The 20,225-nt window shown below is 39.9% G+C and overlaps 1 protein-coding gene across 7 annotated transcripts in view; it reads left to right on the top strand.

Moving 5' to 3' along the window:
- The window catches only part of PIKFYVE (phosphoinositide kinase, FYVE-type zinc finger containing), a 58,052-nt gene that overhangs the window by 7,332 nt on the left and 30,495 nt on the right, over positions 1 to 20,225 (top strand). For all 7 annotated transcript variants that reach the window (XM_072342341.1, XM_072342340.1, XM_072342342.1 and 4 more), the window contains 10 exons: positions 527 to 645; positions 2,101 to 2,272; positions 2,913 to 3,120; positions 4,155 to 4,244; positions 7,371 to 7,509; positions 10,129 to 10,286; positions 11,153 to 11,264; positions 12,568 to 12,715; positions 13,193 to 13,360; positions 18,894 to 18,956. In XM_072342341.1, the coding sequence (XP_072198442.1) occupies positions 527 to 645; positions 2,101 to 2,272; positions 2,913 to 3,120; positions 4,155 to 4,244; positions 7,371 to 7,509; positions 10,129 to 10,286; positions 11,153 to 11,264; positions 12,568 to 12,715; positions 13,193 to 13,360; positions 18,894 to 18,956 (1,377 nt within the window). The remainder of the gene's footprint in view (positions 1 to 526; positions 646 to 2,100; positions 2,273 to 2,912; positions 3,121 to 4,154; positions 4,245 to 7,370; positions 7,510 to 10,128; positions 10,287 to 11,152; positions 11,265 to 12,567; positions 12,716 to 13,192; positions 13,361 to 18,893; positions 18,957 to 20,225) is intronic.

Below are 20,225 nucleotides of genomic sequence, written 5' to 3'. Positions count from 1 at the left end.
AATTTTTAATTTTTTTTAAAGTATCTACTGAATAAATTTTATTCCGAGTTACTGAATGTAATAGAAACTGTACTGTGCAGTTCTTAGACTTGTTGCAGTCATTTGTAAGTAAACTAAACTTAAGCTGTTGACTCATACCAGTCCTAGAAGGAAGGTAACAATTGTTACAGTTATTTCGTGAGTATTAATATCCTAGAGGGCATTCTAAAGCAAGACTTAACTGTTTTCTAAAAAGATATTAAAAGGTTAATATACTAAACTGAAAATCACTTCTGTAGAAGATGCTTTAATTCTCAGAATTTAAATGGGTTTTTGTAAACACTGAGAGAATAGTATTTAAAAAACCAAAGTAAGCTACCAGACATCAAAAGCTCATTATGGAGGAGTGTAAGAGCAAGAAGTGATGCACGCTGTAACTTTGTAAAGTGCATATTTTTGCAAGCATTTTTTTCTCCAATGGGGTTTCATGTTGTGTAAATGTGGATGTGCCATAGAATAAGTGTTATTACTCTCCCTCCCTTTGCAGACAATCGAAGGAAAGTGGAACCTCCTCTTGGAGGTCATGATCCTCGAACAGCAGTTCAGTTGAGAAGCCTCAGCACTGTCTTAAAGCGCCTCAAAGAAATCATGGAAGGGAAGAGCCAGGTACTTTTGAATGGTTTGTTTGCCAAAGCATCAAGAAACTGAGCTGTGTACCGAGCTCCTTGTTCTTCATTTTTTTTCTGTATCGTGAAGGCTTTTTTTCAGATGTTTGAAGGATGAGTGAATGAACTCAGAACTCATTGTGTGAGTGCATGGGAAATAATTTAAATTGATGATGGCTTTTGACGTGTCAGAGGTCTGTAATTGTTCATTTTTTTTGAACCTAGACTAGATGTTCTCATTTAACACTACTTCCCATTTCTATATTACCCTATCTAGTATTGCCTGACTGTTTTCTCCCTTGAAGTCTCTCCTTGGGAGAGACCATGTTCAATGGATAGAATAGCCATTCTGTCCACGTGGTAGAACCGAAGACTTTGCTCATCCTGCAGAGCCACAGCAAAAACTGCTTGTAGTTAATTATTCATATTTAAGTTGTCTAGACTATCTTGAACACTTTTGACCTCTTTCTGTACAAGATCTCTCGGATAAATACATCATGAAATTGTCATCTTGGTCAGATCAGCTTTTCTGTGCTTATTCTTGGCTTGTTCTAAGAAAACTCATGCCTTTCTTTTTCTTCTGAAGAAAAATCCTGTGTATTCAGTTCCTCCAAAGGGCTCATTGCCAGAATTGAACTCTAGCAAAGAATGATTCACAGTCAGAGCTGTCATGTGACCATTTGCAGTTGCCTCCATCCATGGTGACTGTAGCTGACGTGCTCAGAATTATAGTTGATAGATTTGTCTTACTTTGTTTATAGCTACATTAGGACATGGAGGTTTCGCTTCTTTGTTTTCAAGCCTTAAAAATTGAGACCAAACTGTGGCTGCACCCCTGCTGTGTAATCTGTATATGACATTATCTGGTGAATGTGTATTTTGCAATTATCCTGGAGTTTTGAAGCTGTATCAGACTTGGAGTCAGGTTTTACAACTGTTTACTGAAGACTTTGGCAATGTAATAGAACTTAATAGTTTTGTCCTTTATTAATTCAGAAGGCATCCTAGTGTTAGCTATTGAAATGATCTCGCATTGCAAATTCCTGATAGCTTAATTTACCTCTGGAAAACTGAACCTCAGCTGATACTAAGCTGTGTTGGTGGAGGACCTACTGTGCAATGAGCAAATGAAAAGGGGGAGGCAATCAATGCTTTGTTGCTTCTTGACTGTTATGTATAGCTCATGGTTTTTGTTTTGTTTTTCATCTTCTGGTTTCCATCCACGTTGAATCAAGAAGGCAAAGGCTTGTTAAGAACTGTCTTAGTCTTGTGGCTTGCTATGAATCTGTGTGAAAAATTACTTCTGTGCACGCGTGTGTTTATACCCAAGCATGTGTATGCACAATGTGAAAAGGTGGTTTATTCTTTAATGTGCACAGCCTACAAAGCAATTGCTAATCTAAACATGCTTTTTTTTTGTTTACAAAAATGTTTTCTATGTTGCCTTGCATTGTAGGACAGTGACTTGAAGCAGTACTGGATGCCTGACAGCCAGTGCAAAGAGTGCTATGACTGTAGTGAGAAATTCACCACCTTCCGTCGGAGGCATCACTGTCGACTTTGTGGGCAGATCTTCTGCAGTAGATGCTGCAATCAAGAAATCCCGGGAAAATTCATGGGCTACACAGGTAGGATTTATTCACTGAGAAGCAGACCATTCTCTGTGTGCTCAACTCTGTACTATTGCCTTTCAGATTCTGACATCTCCTAGATATGTTGTACAGGTCTCTAACAGGCTCAGAATTAATCTTAAGGGGTGACAGGACTGAATTCTACCTTTTCTCACGTGTGTTGTTAGTTATGCTGTGTCTGCTTATTTGTACCAACACTGTGATAACAAAACAAATGTGGCCAATATGTAGTGAGGATATTCATCCCAGAAAGTGGGCCATGTGTTCTAAATGGAGGACAAGGGAAACTCTTTCAAATGGTAATCACCAAACTCTAGAGGTCTCCTGATGAAAATTCATACTTTCAGACATCAACTTGTATGTCACATCATACTTAGCTATTGTTGTATCTCTTTCTCTTACTCTCCTAACCAGTCTCTCTCCAACTGATCATGTGTTAGGCATTATTTGACTTGGAGTAGGTATATAATTATCTTGGGTTTTGCTGTTTGAGAGAATAAGAGAACTGGACTTTAACATGCAAAGATGTTTTGAAACAGGAAATCCTTCTTTTTCTTACCACTGCACACCTGATCCTAAAGGAACAGTGTACTCTTTGTTCCTGTTCACTTAGACTGTCTGGTTCCTCTGTTTGTAGGGGATCTTCGAGCTTGTACTTACTGCCGCAAAATAGCCTTAAGCTATGCACACTCCACAGATAGCAATTCCATTGGAGAAGATTTAAATGCTCTGTCAGATTCTGCATGTTCAGTGTCAGTGTTGGATCCTGGTGAGCCTCGCACTCCAGTTGGGAGCCGTAAGGCTAGCCGCAACATCTTTCTGGAGGAGGATCTAGCCTGGCAAAGGTAAGGTGGAGGGCTTTTTGTTGAGCTCTGGTGTCTTAACTGTGTATTCAGGCTGTCACATGCTGAGATAAAAGCTGCTGGTTTAGGAACATGTATAATTAGAACAGGATTTTAATCCTGTGCTTGGTTTTCACATTCTTCTCATCAAATTGAAATATGAAAACTTTTCTAGTGAAGTTTTAAGTTATTTGATATTATGTGATTTCTGTATGTGAAGTAGTTTTTGTCAGAAGAAAACCTGGAAATTCAATCTCTTCTCAAAATACTGTATATAGAATAAGGCCATCTCCTCCCGCCATGTGTGACAAAGAAATGAGAAAGGTATTTAGGAGGATGCTGCTGTATTTGGTTGTCTGATGCTACTCTAATCTTTGAACAGATGGAACACAGAAGCATGCTTTCCTACTTCAACTAACTTGAAGTGTTGTATCCTTTAAAAGTCGAGGAGTAGAGTATTCTGGGCAAGGACAGCAACTCAGACAAAGTTGTATTGTGTACTTTTTCTCATTAAGACCATTTATGGCGTTGGTGACATATCTACATCCCAGAGCACAACCAGTACAGTTGTTGTAGATGTCCTTCCTTCTGGACTGAAGGGAAACAGGGCAAAGGTGACAGTGTTAAGCAATTACAGAAGCTTTTCTGCATCTCGATATGAGCTATTTAGTAGTAGGTATAGATATCATTGTTTGTGTTGCAAAGATTACATGTTGGAGATAGTGCTTTGCAGGTGGAGGCACTGCCCATGAATAACAAGTAATAAAAGAGGGAGAAACCTGTATGAATATAGGGAAAGAGGAAAGATTGTTGTAAGAAGTGAGGGATGAGCAGAACATGAGCCTGAGAGTAGAAGCCTTAAGTGCTGTCTCCCTGATTTCATTGGCCTACAGATGGGAAAGTATTTCCCTATTATCTCATTGATTTAATTATAGTGGATGTGAAGGTAACGTTATGCTGAACTGTACTTTAATTGGAACTGTTTTCTGTTAGTGCCAGGTCTCTCAACATCTGTAACACACCCCTTTCTTCTGCAGTTTGATTCATCCAGACTCTTCAACTACAACTCTGTCTGCACGCCTCGGGTCTGTCCAGGAGGATGCAGGGAAGTCTCCAGCTAGGAATAGGTAAACTAATCATATCTGCATATTTTCTGTTCTGGATGCACTCATTGCATGCTTTTCACTGTAAAGCCTATATTTTGCTTTTTGTTTTTACTAAGCATGCTATTTCATGTCTAAAATGAGACTGAAAGACCACTTAGTTACATGTTCCTGCTAGTAAGCGTGCTACTTTGAGGAACTTGTAGTTTGCTACTGAGTAATTCAAATGGAGGTAGTGGCAAAAAGGAAGTGAAAGAAAGGGGATGGCTAAGGGAGGGGTAGTTCCAGGCAGCTGAACAAAAGGGGGTAGCAAAGACGTGGTACTCAGAGGCAAAGTCTGAGGACAAGAAGGAGTGTTTTTTTCTTCCTGTTGTTTTTGTTTTGTATTGTTTCCCACCCCTTAGTCCCTCTGCTGATCTATTAAATATAATCTTGTTCAAGTTACCTGTTTTTCTTAGTCTCATTGTAGATCTTTATGCAGCACAGTGCTGGAATGATTTTGAAACGTTTATGGGAGCTTTAGTAAAACTTGTGAATGCTTAAGCTTAATCCCATTTAATAGTCTGGTATGAGAAGAACAAGTAATTTCTACTTCACAGTGCTTCTGCTGTGTTTCTAGTTAAATATTTTCTTTGTGGTTAAATTGGGGAAATAAAGATGAGGCAAAGATATGAGGAGCAAAGCAAAGATGATCCAGATTTCAGTGTTGGAGCCAGGAGATGTTCATCATTGGTGTTCCATGAATACAGAATGTGAAATGGTTTGGAGGGTTCTAGCAGGGACAGCAAAGACTTGGGAACTCAGCTGGGAGGGATGCTGGGTGTGTCTTTCAGGGAATGGACTACTTCATGTCTTTATCTTCTGTGTGATGGGGACAGTTAAGAAGAAGCGAGCACTGTACTGCTGAGGGGTGAAGATCTCACCTAGGGGGAATAAAATGTGGTGAATAAACGAGGACAAGGTGTCAGTTCTGGGCAAACATGACAAGGAGTCCAGAGTTAAAAGTTCAGTGGTGAATATCTGCAGTGACGTCAAGAGACCTTGAGAATGTTGTTCTGCTTCCTGTGTTAGTTGACATTGCCTACTTTTAAAGTTTTTGGTGTTTGTTCTCACGTGCAGTGGGAGCAGGATTCTAAGCTGGTTCTGACAGGCCCAAACTGCTAGTTCAAGTTAACTCTCTCTGCCTATTTGTGAACTCACTGTGGTATTTAGCCCTCCGGGCTTGCACTTAAGGAGTAATGATCAGATATAACACTTCTGCCAAAACTCTGAGCATGTAGGAACGAAGTTGTGAGCTTTTTATTTAAAGACTGTTTCTGTTTGTAACCGTATTCACAGGAGGTCACCTCAGGGCTAAGCAATACTAGCTTTTAGATCTTTTGAGAGCAGCTTTTGGTATTTGAGGCAAGGTGGACCATTTCTCTTTCTAGATGACAGATACCAAAGATAATGCAGGCTGGTTGCATCTAGATGCAATTAACAGAAGTTACTTTCAGTTATTGGTCTTCTCTGTGGATGAGAGATGTATGATACTGTTTCCCAAATTTAAACTTTTCTGCAGGTACTTTTAAAGGATTGGGAGTTTCATTGCAACATCTCCCTCTGCTTATAGACTAGCCAAATACATTTGAGTTCTGGATCTCATTGGTGTTGATAAGGATGCAGATATGAAATGTAGTGTGACTATTCTAGCTCTTGCTTAATATCTTTTTACATAAATTAAAAATCCCTGCTGCTTGCAGACAGGTAGCACAGCAAAAGCAGCTCTTGTGAAACAACTTCACTGTGGGCTTTAATGCCAATCTTGTATTCTATTCTACATAAGAATGCTTTCTGTAAAGCTGCGTTATTCTGCCTGGCTGATTTATCAATTCTAGTTCTTCTCAACTTACAGCATCTGATCAGCAGAAGACTGGCAGAGTTCTAACTTGCATTTAATGCAAGCTAAATTGTTTGCTATCATGCCTTAGTGTATACAGATACTATGCCAAGGTACTTTCTTTTTGATTGCACGTAAATGACTAAAATGGACTCCTGCTCAAGAAAAAGAGCAGGAAAAAGTAGAGATTTTGTGCCTGTAGTACCTTCAATTCCTACTTCCTTGCAGTAATTCAGCTTTACTTTTTTGCTCTTGGGATTAACCCCCATCATCCTTTGAGAACTCTTGGGAAAAGTCAGTTAATAGAGCTTGCTAATTGGCTATCTGAGTTTCATTCCAAAGAGTAAGAGCTAGCAATAGTTCTCACCACTGAGGCTGCTGCAAACCGTTTAGATCCGTGCAGCATTGAAATTATGATCTTCCCTGTTGTGTACGGAAGCACTGCTTGTGTGCACTCCATACAGCACCGTTAGTGTTACTAGCTTATACTGTGTATATGCAGCTGCTATGAAAAGAGTTTGTATTCTGTTTATTCAGAGGCTTAATCTTGCTGTGCAGTACTGGAGCAGAATTATTTGGAAAATGTATTTGCATCTGTAGCTTTGCAATGATTATTGCAAAATAGTATGTTAGTATTGGAGTAACTAGCCTGGATTTCCTAATAGGGCTGAGGTCGGGTGAATGCTCTGTATCACAATACAAGGGAAAGTGGCCAACTGGAGAGATCTCCAAGTGCAGCAGACTGATTTACTTTTAAAATTCTTTCAATTGCAAACTGGACAGCACCAGTGGAAGTGTGTATATTTCAGAGATGTGATGAGGAGAAATCCCGAATGGTTCAAGGGTAGGGAGGATCTCAGTGTCAGTAACGAGTATCCTGGTATTAACTGCCCTTGCTGGCATCTCTCTTGCTTCCATAGTGCTGGACCTTTTAATTATCCAGCATCTCGTGCCTTTCCTATTCTATTCAAATGCAGGCATATAAGAATTGCTATGTGAACTTAGCTCTATCTGCCTTCTACAAAGAGCTTTATGAAAGTTTTCATTTCACTTAGATGTTCCACCCCAATACACTTTCTTCCTGGGCATCCTTTCTTCTCCTTTGACTGGGAGGGAAAATGGGGGGCTTTAGTCAATAAGTCTGTACTGAGGAATATGAACAGCATCAAAGACTTAAGTTCTTCCTTAGCATGGCACAAGATTACTGTCTGCTCTGTTGAAGCACTACATGATGAACACTTACAATTCCATCCTTCTCTCCTGCACTCCAGATCAGCCAGCATCACAAACCTGTCGCTGGATCGGTCGGGTTCACCGATGGTGCCTTCCTATGAGACATCTGTCAGTCCCCAGGCCAGTCGCACACATATGAAGGCAGAGACCAGCGAGGATGAGCGTAAAATCCTTCTGGTACCTTTCAGGCTTCTATTTGTCTTTCTCTGTGAAAGCAGTGAATGTTGGCTTCCTTGTGTCATGCAGTGGGACTATCTTGCTGCCTTTCAATGATCTTATTTGAGTATTCTTGCCTAGACTGCTCCTCCAGATGGTACAGGGATGGGAAATATTGACACTGCTTTGGTCTCTTCTGTCTTCCTGAAATCATAAGTGGTATTTGCATAGATACATGTAGACTTTTAGTCTCAGCAAATTTGTTGCTCTGTGGAGTTAGTGCATGCTAGATCTGTATGTATGCCTTGCCACAGTTGCAGTTGTAACCAAGTGATCTGATCCTGTCTTTTTCCAAGTTAAGATTTTCCCCTTCTTAAGCTCCTTAAAGTGGAACTCTAAATGGCTATTTCAAAATGTTTCTCTGATGAATGAGTTAAAGCTGCTGCAGCTTATTGGACCAAACCATAACCTGACCCCTCCCCCTGTTTGCAGGATAAATGTTAATTTCTTTTGAAAGATTGTGACGTACTTTTTCAAGGAAAAATCAATGTGTAACTGAATGTTCTCAGTAGTTCTGTTATCCTCTTCTTGCTGACTGGAGTGTTGTAGTAGCAGTTACTGTGCAACGTTAAGTAGAAAATGGTGTTTCCTTTTGCAGTGGAGAGAGAGATTTCCAACAACTGAGGTAAAACCAACTGGAGGAAAGGGGAGTGCTTTTCACATTCAGAGACTGAAAATTACTTTTCATTGCCATATTTAAAATCAGGAACGTTACCTTTCATATTGTCAGGTATTTGCCTGATGTCAGCAAGATGCGATTAAATCAAAACACTCTAGTTCCTGCTTGGTTGTACAGCTCTGTAAATGGATAATCATCTGAGAGAGAAGCATTTTTAAGGCATGTCTTTACACCTCCCTATCCCATGCATGGTAGTGCAGAAACAGTAAAAATCTAAGACACTATGAATGCAAGTTGGAGAAGGATGATCAAGTCCCAGTTCCCTTCAGCTTCGCGTTTAAATTTTTGGTCTGTTTTCTTCTTTGAGGAAGAATGGACTTGTTAGTATAACTTCTGTTCATGTAAGTACAGAAGATGCAGTGTTACTGTAGGTTTTGCAGTGATTTTCTACTGTTTGTTTTTAGTACATGGAGCTGACTGTATCAGCATGTAATTGAAAAGTTGACATATTGCATTCAGAAGACTCATGAACTTTGCTTAGGAAACAGAGTAGGGGGAGATGCACATACATGTAGTAAACACTTATTTCTCTGAATTAGAGGTAAAAATCCTTGAGTTGAAAAAGTGTACTGTGTTTTGTCAGTTTGTTCAGTTTCCTGAACTCTCCATGTGAGTTAAAGCAAAAATACAAGGCAGATAAACTGTTGAATTGCCACTTGCATCAAATCTTATGGTCCCATGGTGTGTTCAGTAGCTGACCTATTTGACATTGTATCTGATGTGGCAGTGGAGCTGCTGACATTGGTGCTAGGATGGTGCCCAGGGCAGACAGTGCTGAAGGTAATAGCAGAAAGGCAGCCCAGTAACAGAAGCTGAATAAAACTCTTAGATCTCAGAACATCCTTGGGAAAGTAGAATGAAGTGGACCTGGCAGTTAACTGGAAAGCTGAAACTGGTTATAAGCTGCACTAAGGTTCTTGTTGCAAAAAGGTGGAATGCATGAAGTGTTTGAAAAAGTGAGCTGCAGTGGCTCTTCTCCATTCCTTGCTGTGTTCTGTCACTCTCAATAATCCCAGGTTATTTTCCAGATTGTTCCAACTCAGCAACAATAGATTGTACTGTGCCAAACCTAGGTGCATGTAGGAGAGCAAAAGGGCCTAGGTGGCAAGCTGACATGAGTTTGGATGGGGTGTAACCAAAGCAAGATTTGACATGTGTGCTTAGCAAGCCTTGAAATAAGATCAGGGCATAGGCTGAAGTGTTCCAAGTGTTGGGAAGAAAATACTTGGTTCTTCTCAGAGGGTTGACTAAGTTGGGCAAGGGATGCCACTTTTTTTGTTTAGTGGCTGAAGCTAGCAATGTCTAATGTGTATATATATATAATATATATAGGGCATATATATATATATTCTATACTAGACACTACAAAAGAGAGTCTTCAGTAAAAAAGGATTGTCAGAACTTGAACATGACTGTGTATTACATTGTCAAGTACTTGCTGTCTTTGGACTGGCAAATGAACTGGAGTGCTTCATAAAACCTGAGATGAGAAAAGAATGTGTAGGAAAGAAACCCTCTTCCAAAGGATGAATTTTCCTTGATCTTATACACAGCACCTGAGTTTGAGACTAAGGTGCAAGAGATCAGTAGTGAGGGGTGTAGGTATCTTGCGGGTGGTAGAAAATCTTGCTCCATTAAAACCCTAAGCCCCTTAACTCTGAATGTAACTGCCTTGTTTCTTCTTTGTTCCCAACCTTATATAAAGGAAGGTTGTAAGGAGCTGAGCCCATGTTTGTATGCTGTTTGTTTTGCACCTTCATGAAAGTTAAGCAGAATGGCTATTTTTGTGCCTGTTTGTAGAGGGTACTTGATTGAAAGTCTGATTTGAGGACTCAGACTGATGGTCTTGAAACCAGTGCTTAGCTCACACTACTAAGTAACTTGTGCATCTCCCTCTCCAGGACTCAGTCCAGCTGAAAGATCTATGGAAGAAAATCTGCCATCACAATAGTGGAATGGAGTTCCAAGACCATCGCTACTGGCTGCGAACACATCCCAACTGCATTGTGGGAAAAGAGCTGGTAAACTGGCTCATCAGAAATGGGCACATAACCACAAGGTAAGGTGACCCTGTTGCTTTAGGAAGACAGGTGTCTTCTAACTCTCTTGCAGAAGGTTGTGAGTTTTAGCTAATGCAGGTAACTTTGATTCCAGAGAGAGACCCCTTTGCAAGAAAGAAGGAAATAAGGGTATCGGAAATTTGATTCTTTGCTGCCTGCGAGTATGATTCTGATTCCCCGTGGTCCCCCAGAAAAGGGCATGGGGGCAGGCTGGTTCAGGAGCTGGTGTGGGAGGCAGTGTATAGGACAGTTATCACTCAGTTGGGCAGAGAACAGTGATTGTATTGCAAAGGCTCTCTTAAATTTTTTTTCTTCAGAGCTGTGTGCTTCATTTTGGTAAACAGAATGCAATTTCCACAGTCACCAAGCCACATGCATTTTGGATATCTGTTTGCAAAGGTTCCTGCTTTGTAATATAGAGGTGTGTTCTCACAGCTTCACAAAGGAGTTTTTGGCCACACAAAGCATTTCCTTGTTGATAAGAGTGGGTAAAAAATTCATTTCAATCTTTTCCTGCTTAGAAAGAAAGCAGACTGCTGAATTCACTGATAATCCCAAAGGACGAGTCTGCCCTTGGGGTCACAGATCAGTATTAGTGTTAGATAGCTAAATTTTTGGTGGAACTGGTTGACTCTATAAATAAGTATAAAGAATCAGATGTATTTCACTATGCAAGAGGGAGATAAAACTAAGATTGCTTTCATATTTACAGAGCCAGTGTCCTTACTTAGCAGAGATGTTTGAGTTGCACAAATTGAACTAAAGATAGTGGAGAAGTGCAAACAGTATGTCTTGTTCATTGGACATCTCAGTACATGATAAACCATGTAAAAACAGAAAACTGTCTCTGGTCTCATGCTTCCAGGGTCCAAGCCATTGCAATAGGACAAGCACTAGTTGATGGACGCTGGTTAGATTGTGTCAGTCATCACGATCAGCTCTTCAGAGACGAGTATGCCCTGTACCGACCATTACAGGTAAAAGGGTGAAGCTGACTTGAGGGAGAAGGGGAGTAGGACTGTTACGATTCTTACTGCTTTTGGCTCTTCACTAGAATATTTTAATGTCATTATCTCTGCAGCCATTGTGTGTTTTCTAAATAAGCTCTCCTGTATAAAGAACTGGAGTCTACACCTTTTTCGATAGTGGCCAAAAGTCTGCAGAAGTTACATTTGCTCAGGAAGCTTTGGAGCTTTGCCTTGTGGAGGATGAACTGCTGCATTTAGTGCTGTCTACAGAAAAGGAAAGGATCTCCAGTTTATGCCAATACCTTTCATGGTGGGCATCTTCCAGAGGCCTTATAATGCCACAGTCAGTTCTTTTGACAACTGTGCTGTATATAACGTGCATAGTTTAGGGTCTGTTTTGCAATTTGAAACTTTTGCAATTTGAAGCTTTAAACATTTCCAAAGTATGAGTATTTTGGATATGCTATGTTTGAACATAAGATAACCTTCTGATCTGTAGTGATGGCAGCAGTAAGGAATTTAGTATCATAACCATGTGATGCAAGACTGGGAGGGAGTCTCTGTCCAGCTTTCCAGATAGGGCTAGTGGAAAGAAAGTCAGAAAACCACTGACCAGATAAGCCATCCTACTGTATTTCATTGCAAATAAGCTTGCACTTAGTTATGAGCTTTTCATGTTCTCAAAAAGCTTCTCAAAAAGGAGAATGGCTCAGATGTCTCATGAACATCAGCTAGAAAGCTTACAGCCATTAGCTTCATGTTTTCATTGTGTTTCAGCTCTTGGCCACAGTATTTCAGTTTGCTGGTAAAGTGCAAACTGTAGAGCCTGACTTGTGAGTGAAGCTTGGAGTTGCTCTGTTTGGTCAGCCTCAGAATTACTCCAGTGGTTTAGACTTAGTCTTCATCAAAAGCTGCCTGAATATGAGCACAGGATATGGCCATCATCTGCTTCTGTTGGAGATAACAAGTGTTTAAAACTGCTTCCCTCAGTATGGTTACAAAAAATGTGCAGCAGAATGGAACTTGTCCTTTAGCGTCACTTAGCCACAACATGTATGGAAGTGTGGAGGAAGCATAAACTAAGCACTATGAGAAGTGAAAAGAAATGCTTGTTTCTTGTTCCAGACAGTTCCTATTTTGTGCTGGGGGAGTGGTTTTTATGGCTAATTCATCTCAGGCCACTGAGAGTATCCTCTGAATTTTAAAGTGTCTGATTTGTGTTTGTGACAGGCTGATTTCTAAGGCTCCTTAATAAATATGCTGAAATAAGCAGAGCTGCATTTTAACACCATTTTTTTTTTTTGCCTACTAGAGCACAGAGTTTTCGGAAACCCCCTCTCCAGACAGCGACTCTGTGAACTCTGTAGAGGGGCACTCAGAGCCATCCTGGTTCAAAGACATCAAATTTGATGACAGTGACACAGAGCAGATTGCTGATGAAGGAGAAGATAACTTGGCCAGTGAGTTTCAGGAGGTCTTGTTCTCAATCTGTCTTCTTTCCTGTTATCTCTAGTCCTTCAAGACATAGCAGTTTAACCATGTCTTGCTTTACCTGTGTGTATGTGTGCATGGGGCTGTAAGGATTTAAGCAAACAATACCTAGCTAGTCCTCCTGTGTCTTCTAATGGTACAGTATTTTGTTTTCACTGGAACTGGTAAAGCTTCATACTTGTAGTGGACGAAAAGCATGTAAATTGCCTTCTCTTTCTCAGACAGACTTCTGATCGACTTTGGTCCTATAGTAATGCACTAAAGAATGCTGACTCAATATGTCAGTATGCACATATCAAGATAAGAACTGTGAAAATACTGTTTTCTTGTAGTATTTCACACTGGTCTTTATGTATTAAAGACAATTTTTCTCCTTTCCAATACCCTCATTATACCCATTTGAACCCTTCTCCTCCCTGTATCCTCCCCCTTACCAACACTAAAAGACTCCGCCAGCCCTAGCAAGCGCACTTCAGTCAGCAGCTTCCAGTCCACAATGGACAGTGATTCAGCCGCCTCCATCAGCCTGAACGTGGAGATGGACAACGTGAACTTCCATATCAAGAAGCACTCCAAGTACCCACATGTGCCCCCTCACCCTGCCGACCAAAAAGGTATGAGGTAGTCATCAGCTGGAGTTGCACATGATGGAGAGCTAGGTCCTAATAGCACTGACCTATTTGGATGCTACTTGAGTAGCTGTCTTACAGAGGGGGACGTGCAATATCTAGCTGGCACTTGCTTGCAGTTTTGATATTCATGCCTCTGAAGAGGCTCAGTAGTCCCACTGAACCAACTTCTCTGCAGCGTGTGTAACTTCCTCTGTGACTTTCTCTTTTCAGTTGAAACGAGGTGTCCTGCTGTTTGCGCATAGTAAAGCATACCTACACATACAGTTTCTGCCTAAATGAGGTGAAAAAGTAGTCCATGAATAAATTGGTTTAGTACTCATCTTTCCCAGTTTGAGGTGAAACTGAAAAAAAGCAAGCAGAAAAACAATGAACAAAATTAACTTTATGAGCTTTCTGCTGGTTTCTAATCCTACCTTAACTTTATGTTTGACAGAAAAATAATCATACTGATGTGCAGTATGGCCTAATTTAATCTATGTATGTTACAGATAATTGGGACTTGTAGTGAATTCATCCTTTCTTGAAGTTTTAACAGAGCCCTTCTGTTGGTGTGGCTCAGTATACAAGATTTACATATATTCTTACATGTGAATTGCATACTCTGAAACTGAAGTGATAGATAAGAAGGGGGGGGAGGACTGGCCACTGCTGACTTTCAAAGTACATTAGATAACAGAGAGAGTGAGGCAAATTAGAGGGAGCATTTGTCATTACCTACTGAAACTATTATTTGCTAAAAATGTCTACAGAAACAAATCTGTATGCTTTCTTCCCCTCACCTCAAAGAGGAGCAGAGGAAGTTTGAAATTCAAGCTTGACTGTGGTTTATAGCAGGGAAGGTTGTCAGCATTACTGACACCAATTTGTTAATGATTCCTTTTGTCTTGTTTCCAGCTCATGCCCTAATCAAAAGAAAAGTCTGTACAGCTGCAAGGGGAGGATAGTTGTAGAGAGGGAGAAATATATGTAAGTTTTCTTAATTGGAGGGAGGGTTTATTAAAGAGAGCTTGAACCTGGCCCAGGTGTGTTGCAGCATTTTATGAGTTTACAACTGTAGCAAGTTTACCTTTATTAGTATGTGTTGGCATTAAAACAGGCTGTAGTTAACTTAGGCATGGAACAGTGTTAGAAGACATGTAGAGTGATAATCTTGGTTTCCTGTGCATCTCAGTTCTTAAATGTAAAAAACTTTGTATGTTCAAGGGGGAATGTAAGAGAGCCTGCTTCTCCCAGAAACTGTCAGCCAAGTCAAGGTTTTTAATAACCAGAAGTGAAGCACTTTTGTGAGTGCTCAAGGAAGATCATCAGAGAAGGCAAGTAGAGAGGGAAGTGAAAAGAGATAGATTTTTTTTTTTTTTTTTTTGCTTTTAAATTGTGTATAATGGCAGTACAGTGATATCTTGGGATCTCTGCTGAGTGGTATTTGTTAGCTGTTCCTGAAATGTGTGGTCTCTTAACCAGGTTATTTTCCTAGGAGTATAGTTCAAAGAAGAATACTTGGAACAATCTCTTTTAAGAGGGAAATGTACCTCAGTAAAATGTCCAGAACTGAGATAAGGTAGAAATACAAGTCGTTAAAACACGTGGTGGGAAAGTAAATATTTTCTTGCATTTTCTGAAAAAACTTGTTTCCTCTGCAGATACAGAAGACTTATTTCACATCTTTTATTGTCTTCTAATATCTGCATCGTCAGAATCTTTATAGGAAAGATCTAACCAGAGTGCAGCAAGTTAAAATGTCCACCAACACCCTGAGTTGCAAGATAAATTTCCTGTCTATAGGAAAACTGGAATTTCCTGGGTACTTAAATATTTTGTTACAGAAAGACTTCAAAAAGTAGATGTCAAAACTGTGTAGTGCCTAGAGCTGTACAGTGACTTCTGAAACTTTGTTCCAGAATGTATTAAAGTATGAGTGCAAGCAAAGACTTTCATTCTGTGTTCTCATTTATCCTGGCCATTTTCTGCAAAAGGTGCCTTCCAAGGTGTTACTGATTACCAGAGTGACACTGATCCGACGGAACTAGATAGGCAACTATTTTCATTTTATGTAGAAGCTTATTTTAATAAGGGCTGCTCTGAAAGCAATTCCTCCTACTTTATTATATTGGCATACAGCATCATAGATGGATGTTGGTAGTAGAGGTTGAATCTTTCTCCTAATATTCCATGACCTTTTGTCACCATTTGACTGATGGAGGCAGAGGGGCAGTCTGACAAAATGGCAACTGACATGGAAGTGTGTATGAAGCAAAGATCTGTCATTGAATGGAAAAAAATGGCACGCACTGAGATTTATCAAACCTTGTTGAGCATTTGTGGAGATCAAACAGTGGATGTGAGCACAAAGAGGTGGTGGGTGGTGCGTTTCAGTACTGGTGACTGCGATTTGAAAGACAAGTGATATTCCAGATGGCTGTGCAGACTTTTGAGTGTAGTATGCAGGATTTTGTTCATGACTGGTGAGAATGCGTAGCTACTGATGGTCAGCATGTTGAAAAAAAAAAGTGTTTTGTAGCTGAGAAGTTGCTCTATCAAATAGTGTTATTGTGCTCTTTCTAGCTGTTGTAGTTTCCATGGAAATAAATAGGAAGCATTACTTTCAGAGTGACCTATGTAATAGAACACTGTAGCTATTTCATGACATTAGGTTTGTGGGTGTTAGAGATCAGTAACTTCCCTGTGCCAGACAAATGTGTTGGGCTTGATTTCATCTGAATTGTCCTGTGCTGAGACCAGGTGACTAAGCAGTGACTTAATTTTCTTTAGAAAGAAAAAGAGGAAACAGCTGAAGATGATACCCACATCTTGAGGTTATTCATTTGATTTCCTCACAGCTGTATAAATTGGAGTTGCTGGGGTCAGACTGAGGGGACTAAGCCTCAGTGCTAGAAGTGCAGGTTCACTGCACTTTGATCTAAGTGATTAGCAGCTTTATTCAGATGATTTAACAGAGTTGCAGTTTCCACTGGTTGTGGAGGTCAGCTGCTTTGAAGCAATGGCCTGTGATGTGCTGGCTGTGTTGTATTACAGCAGTTTGTATATAATCTGGGCCTCGTGGCAGAACTTATTGTATGAAAGGTTGACTAATGTCTGGTGTGCTCCCATGAAATTCGAGTGACTCCAAGCTAGCTGGCATGTAATATCTTAAAAATGAGTGTAAGTGACTTGTAGTATCATCTACTCACAAATAACGGTACTTTCTGGCATGTATCAAAATGGGAAATAAAGCAACGTTGCTTTCTGCATTTGGATTGGATGAAGAGATTAAGTGACTCAATTCGTTTATTTTAAATGTGGCTTTTAGTTGCTGTGCTTAAAAAGACACAATCATCAGTATAAAAAACTTATCTAAATGCCCTCGAAGCCAAACATCCTGGGAGGGCAGATATTTGGGGTAGTTTTAGATTCCAGCATCTAGTTAGGATGGGGAAAGAGAAGAGAATCTTGTATAATGACACATTTCTTTATTGCTACTGTTTGCCAAGGCTCAGAGTCCTGCTGTCAGAGCACTTTTGGATATATGCCACAGCTTTTAGTGGCTGTCTCTGGATGTACGCGTGCTTTGTGTATCTAGAAGAAAAACTGTGAATTATGGCTGTTTAGACTTTTAAACGTTCTATAGATTTATCTGCTAAAATATCTACCTGCTGGTTTCCAGTGAATTTGTGTACATTGTGGTATTTGCTTCTACTAATGCTCTTGAATATTACACTTATGCATATGTATATTGTGTGTGGTGTTGGTTTTTGCGTGTGTGTGTTTGGTGAGGGGAGAATGTAGGATATTTTTTTGACAGCTAACTGGTTGCAGTTAGGGCTACAAAATAGCAGGATTCTCTGGGTTTTCTTGTCTCATTCCATCTCTGTAAGAAATGTTCATTAGCCACTCTCAGGGGCTCAAACTTGTATCTATGAGTGTGTCATCTCTCTGGCCTAGGAAGAGGTGTGGTTTTCTTACCTTGTCAGAAACTTCCCTTGGGACAGAAATAGAAGGAAGCAAAGTTGCAGGAGTTGGAACTCTATTAATGAGAAGTGTTCCCTGTTTGAAGGTTTCACCTGCTTCTCTGGCTAGAGCTGATCCAAGGTTAATTTCAGCTGGTGATAACTGCTGCTTTGGCTGTGCCAGTCAGGGTTATATGTCGGTTCTAATTTCAGTGAGTTCTTCTGCCCTGAGGCTGCTGTAAGGTTGAAAGGGACCGAGATGTTGGTATGTGTGTAGGAACAGTTCCTCTATCTGGAGGGGCTATGGGCGAATGCTGAAGACGAGCCAACTTAGGTCAAGCACTAGGTTGCTTGTAACACTAAATGCTTCATCTAAGAAAGAGGTGAAAGGGGTTTGTAAATAACTACTGAGCTGCAAGGGATACTTGCCCCTTCTTGTTCTGTGTGTTTGTTACACTGATCATCTGTTGAGTATCTGATTTCAAACTGGGTAAATGCAGACAAGCTTAGATGTTTGAAATACTGATGTGTAAGGGGTCTCTGGTGTGTAAGGAGTGCTGCTGTTCAAAGGCTTGTGATTGCTTGTGTCCTGTCTAATTCCTCTTGCTTTCTGTTGGTGTCTGAAGCCTTGCTTTGCATTGTTTTTGGTGGCAAGTCTGGAGCATTCTCAGGAAAGATGATAAAGGGTTGGTTTTGGACTTGGGATCATCACAGTGTGCAAAAAATTTGACTACAGCTTGTTTTCCCATGGAAATCCCTTTTTTGTAGAAACAGGTAAACTAAACTAATGCACAGTAGGCCTATGGAGAAAACAAGATTTGTGTAGCTACAAAGCCTGCTTGAAATATCATTGATTTATTTTTTATTTTTATTTATTTATTTTTTGTTGATCCAGTAAGATAAAGAGGTGTAGCAGATGGAGTTTTGTCCTGTTTCCCAAATGTAAATGATGATGTGTAACTCTCACTTTCCTCAGATACTGAAGTCTACATTTTTGTGCCTGGATTCTTCAAAACATTTCAAACTATTTTAGGTTTCAGACTTCTCTCTCTCAAAAGGCAGGCTGCTTTTTGTTCCCTTCACTGTGAGTGATGAATCTTATGGCTGATCTCTCACTGAGTCTGATAACACCAAAATATTTCATTGGAATGTGTGATCAGAATGCCTCCTGAAGCTGTATTTTTAGATGAGAATGTGGAGGTCATTCCCATGGTGTTTTTACAGCTTGCCACAAATATATTCATATTATTATTATTTTTATTTTTTTAAAGTGTCAATAGGAAGAGCCGACTCTTAAATGTCAGTTCAGCCTATGCTTATTTTTACTTTGTTTCCATGGTAATACAGTAATAAATAGTGTTTTCTTGTCTTCCTTGAACTTTCTGATAGAACGAGAATGAGAGGATATTCTTGTCTTGACCACTCATCAAGCTGTTGCTAAATTAGTGACTAAATGCTCAGATGAGTAATGCTGCTGCTTCTGGTGTGGGCGTGTACATCATAATTATATGGGCACACCAGTGTAACCTGTCATTTGTCTCCGCCTATCTCCCTCTTTTCTCTTCTTTCAGAGTACTTGAATCCTGACAACGGAGGGCAGCAGATGTTCTCTATAAGTGATGCTTTTATTAAAGGTAAGAGGAAATATTTCAGATGTTGCTGTTGTGTACTATAATATAATGATGAAAAGCCTTTTATGCTTCTTTTAATAGAGCATTGACATTTTACAAACTGAAGTTACTTCAGGCAGAACTGGCATATAGACTGTATTCTGTCGTTTTTAAGCTTTTTGAAGCTCAAATTCTTTCTCAATTCAAAATTCTCATTCAAAGTAACTCAATCTTTTATTTTTTTTTTTTTTAAGTAAGTCCCAGTGGCAGGTTTTATCACTTTTTGTTCATAATTTACTTATCCACAAACTTGTATAACAGATGCCAGTTCTGACTTTCTTTGCAAGCAAATGGAGATGTAATACAATGGATTACACTCCTACAGAGTAGTTTTTTAGAGCTTCATCTCTTAAAACTTCCTGGGTTCCCTGTCACCAGCACTACTGCTTCTGGAATGAAGGACCATCAGCCATAGTTCTGAGTTTTAAAACCGTGCCTTCCAATTTTGTAATCAGCTTTACTCGTGGGATTTTTTTCCATTTGATGCTGTTGATTGCAGTGAGCTCAGAGGAGAAGAGGAAATAATCAGGGAAATCCCGGTGTCTGTACATCCAGAAAAATGGTTTGGCTGAAATAATGCTTAGTTTCTAGATGAACTTCTGCAGGAGAGTGGGGGAAGGGAAAAACCCTGCTTAACTTCTGCTGTTCTATGCAGATAGTTTTGAGCGCTAAGTGTCTGGAAAAAGTAAATTGCTACTTTTAAAGTGTCTTTTTCAGTTGTCCACGTTGTTGTAAAAGGATTTTGCATTCAGATAATGCAGTTGCTTTTAGCTTGAATTCTAAAGGATTACATGCTTGCCAATGGGAAGTTGTACACTACTAGCATAAATGATTTACAGTGTAGTTAGCCCCTGACTAGCAAAGTGGTGATGTTTGAGATCGGACTACAACTTGCATCAGGGTTTATTGGTAGCATAGTATTTTAAAATGTTTGGGAGACATGCTGAGCAAGGCCCGTTCCAAGATATTTTTGTAACTTGTGCTGCAGCCTGAGTGGCGTAACCTGATCTTTCTAGTGCAGGTAACTGGTTTATGTCTGCAAAGCAGCAGCTATCTGCAGATTGAATGATTGTGCCTTTAATCAATGTTCTAAATCTAAAAGGCCTATGTAAGGTATTTAAAACTTACTGCTTATTTGTAGGGAAAACTGCAATCTAACTTTTTTTCCTCTTGCCATAATTTTAAGTCCAGGAGAGCAAACTACCTGCTTTGTGCTGGCAGTATGAGAATTTC

This window comes from Excalfactoria chinensis, chromosome 7, assembly GCF_039878825.1.
Source record: "Excalfactoria chinensis isolate bCotChi1 chromosome 7, bCotChi1.hap2, whole genome shotgun sequence".
Taxonomy (NCBI): Eukaryota; Metazoa; Chordata; class Aves; order Galliformes; family Phasianidae; genus Excalfactoria; species Excalfactoria chinensis.
This window is presented reverse-complemented; position numbering and strand designations above follow the sequence as displayed.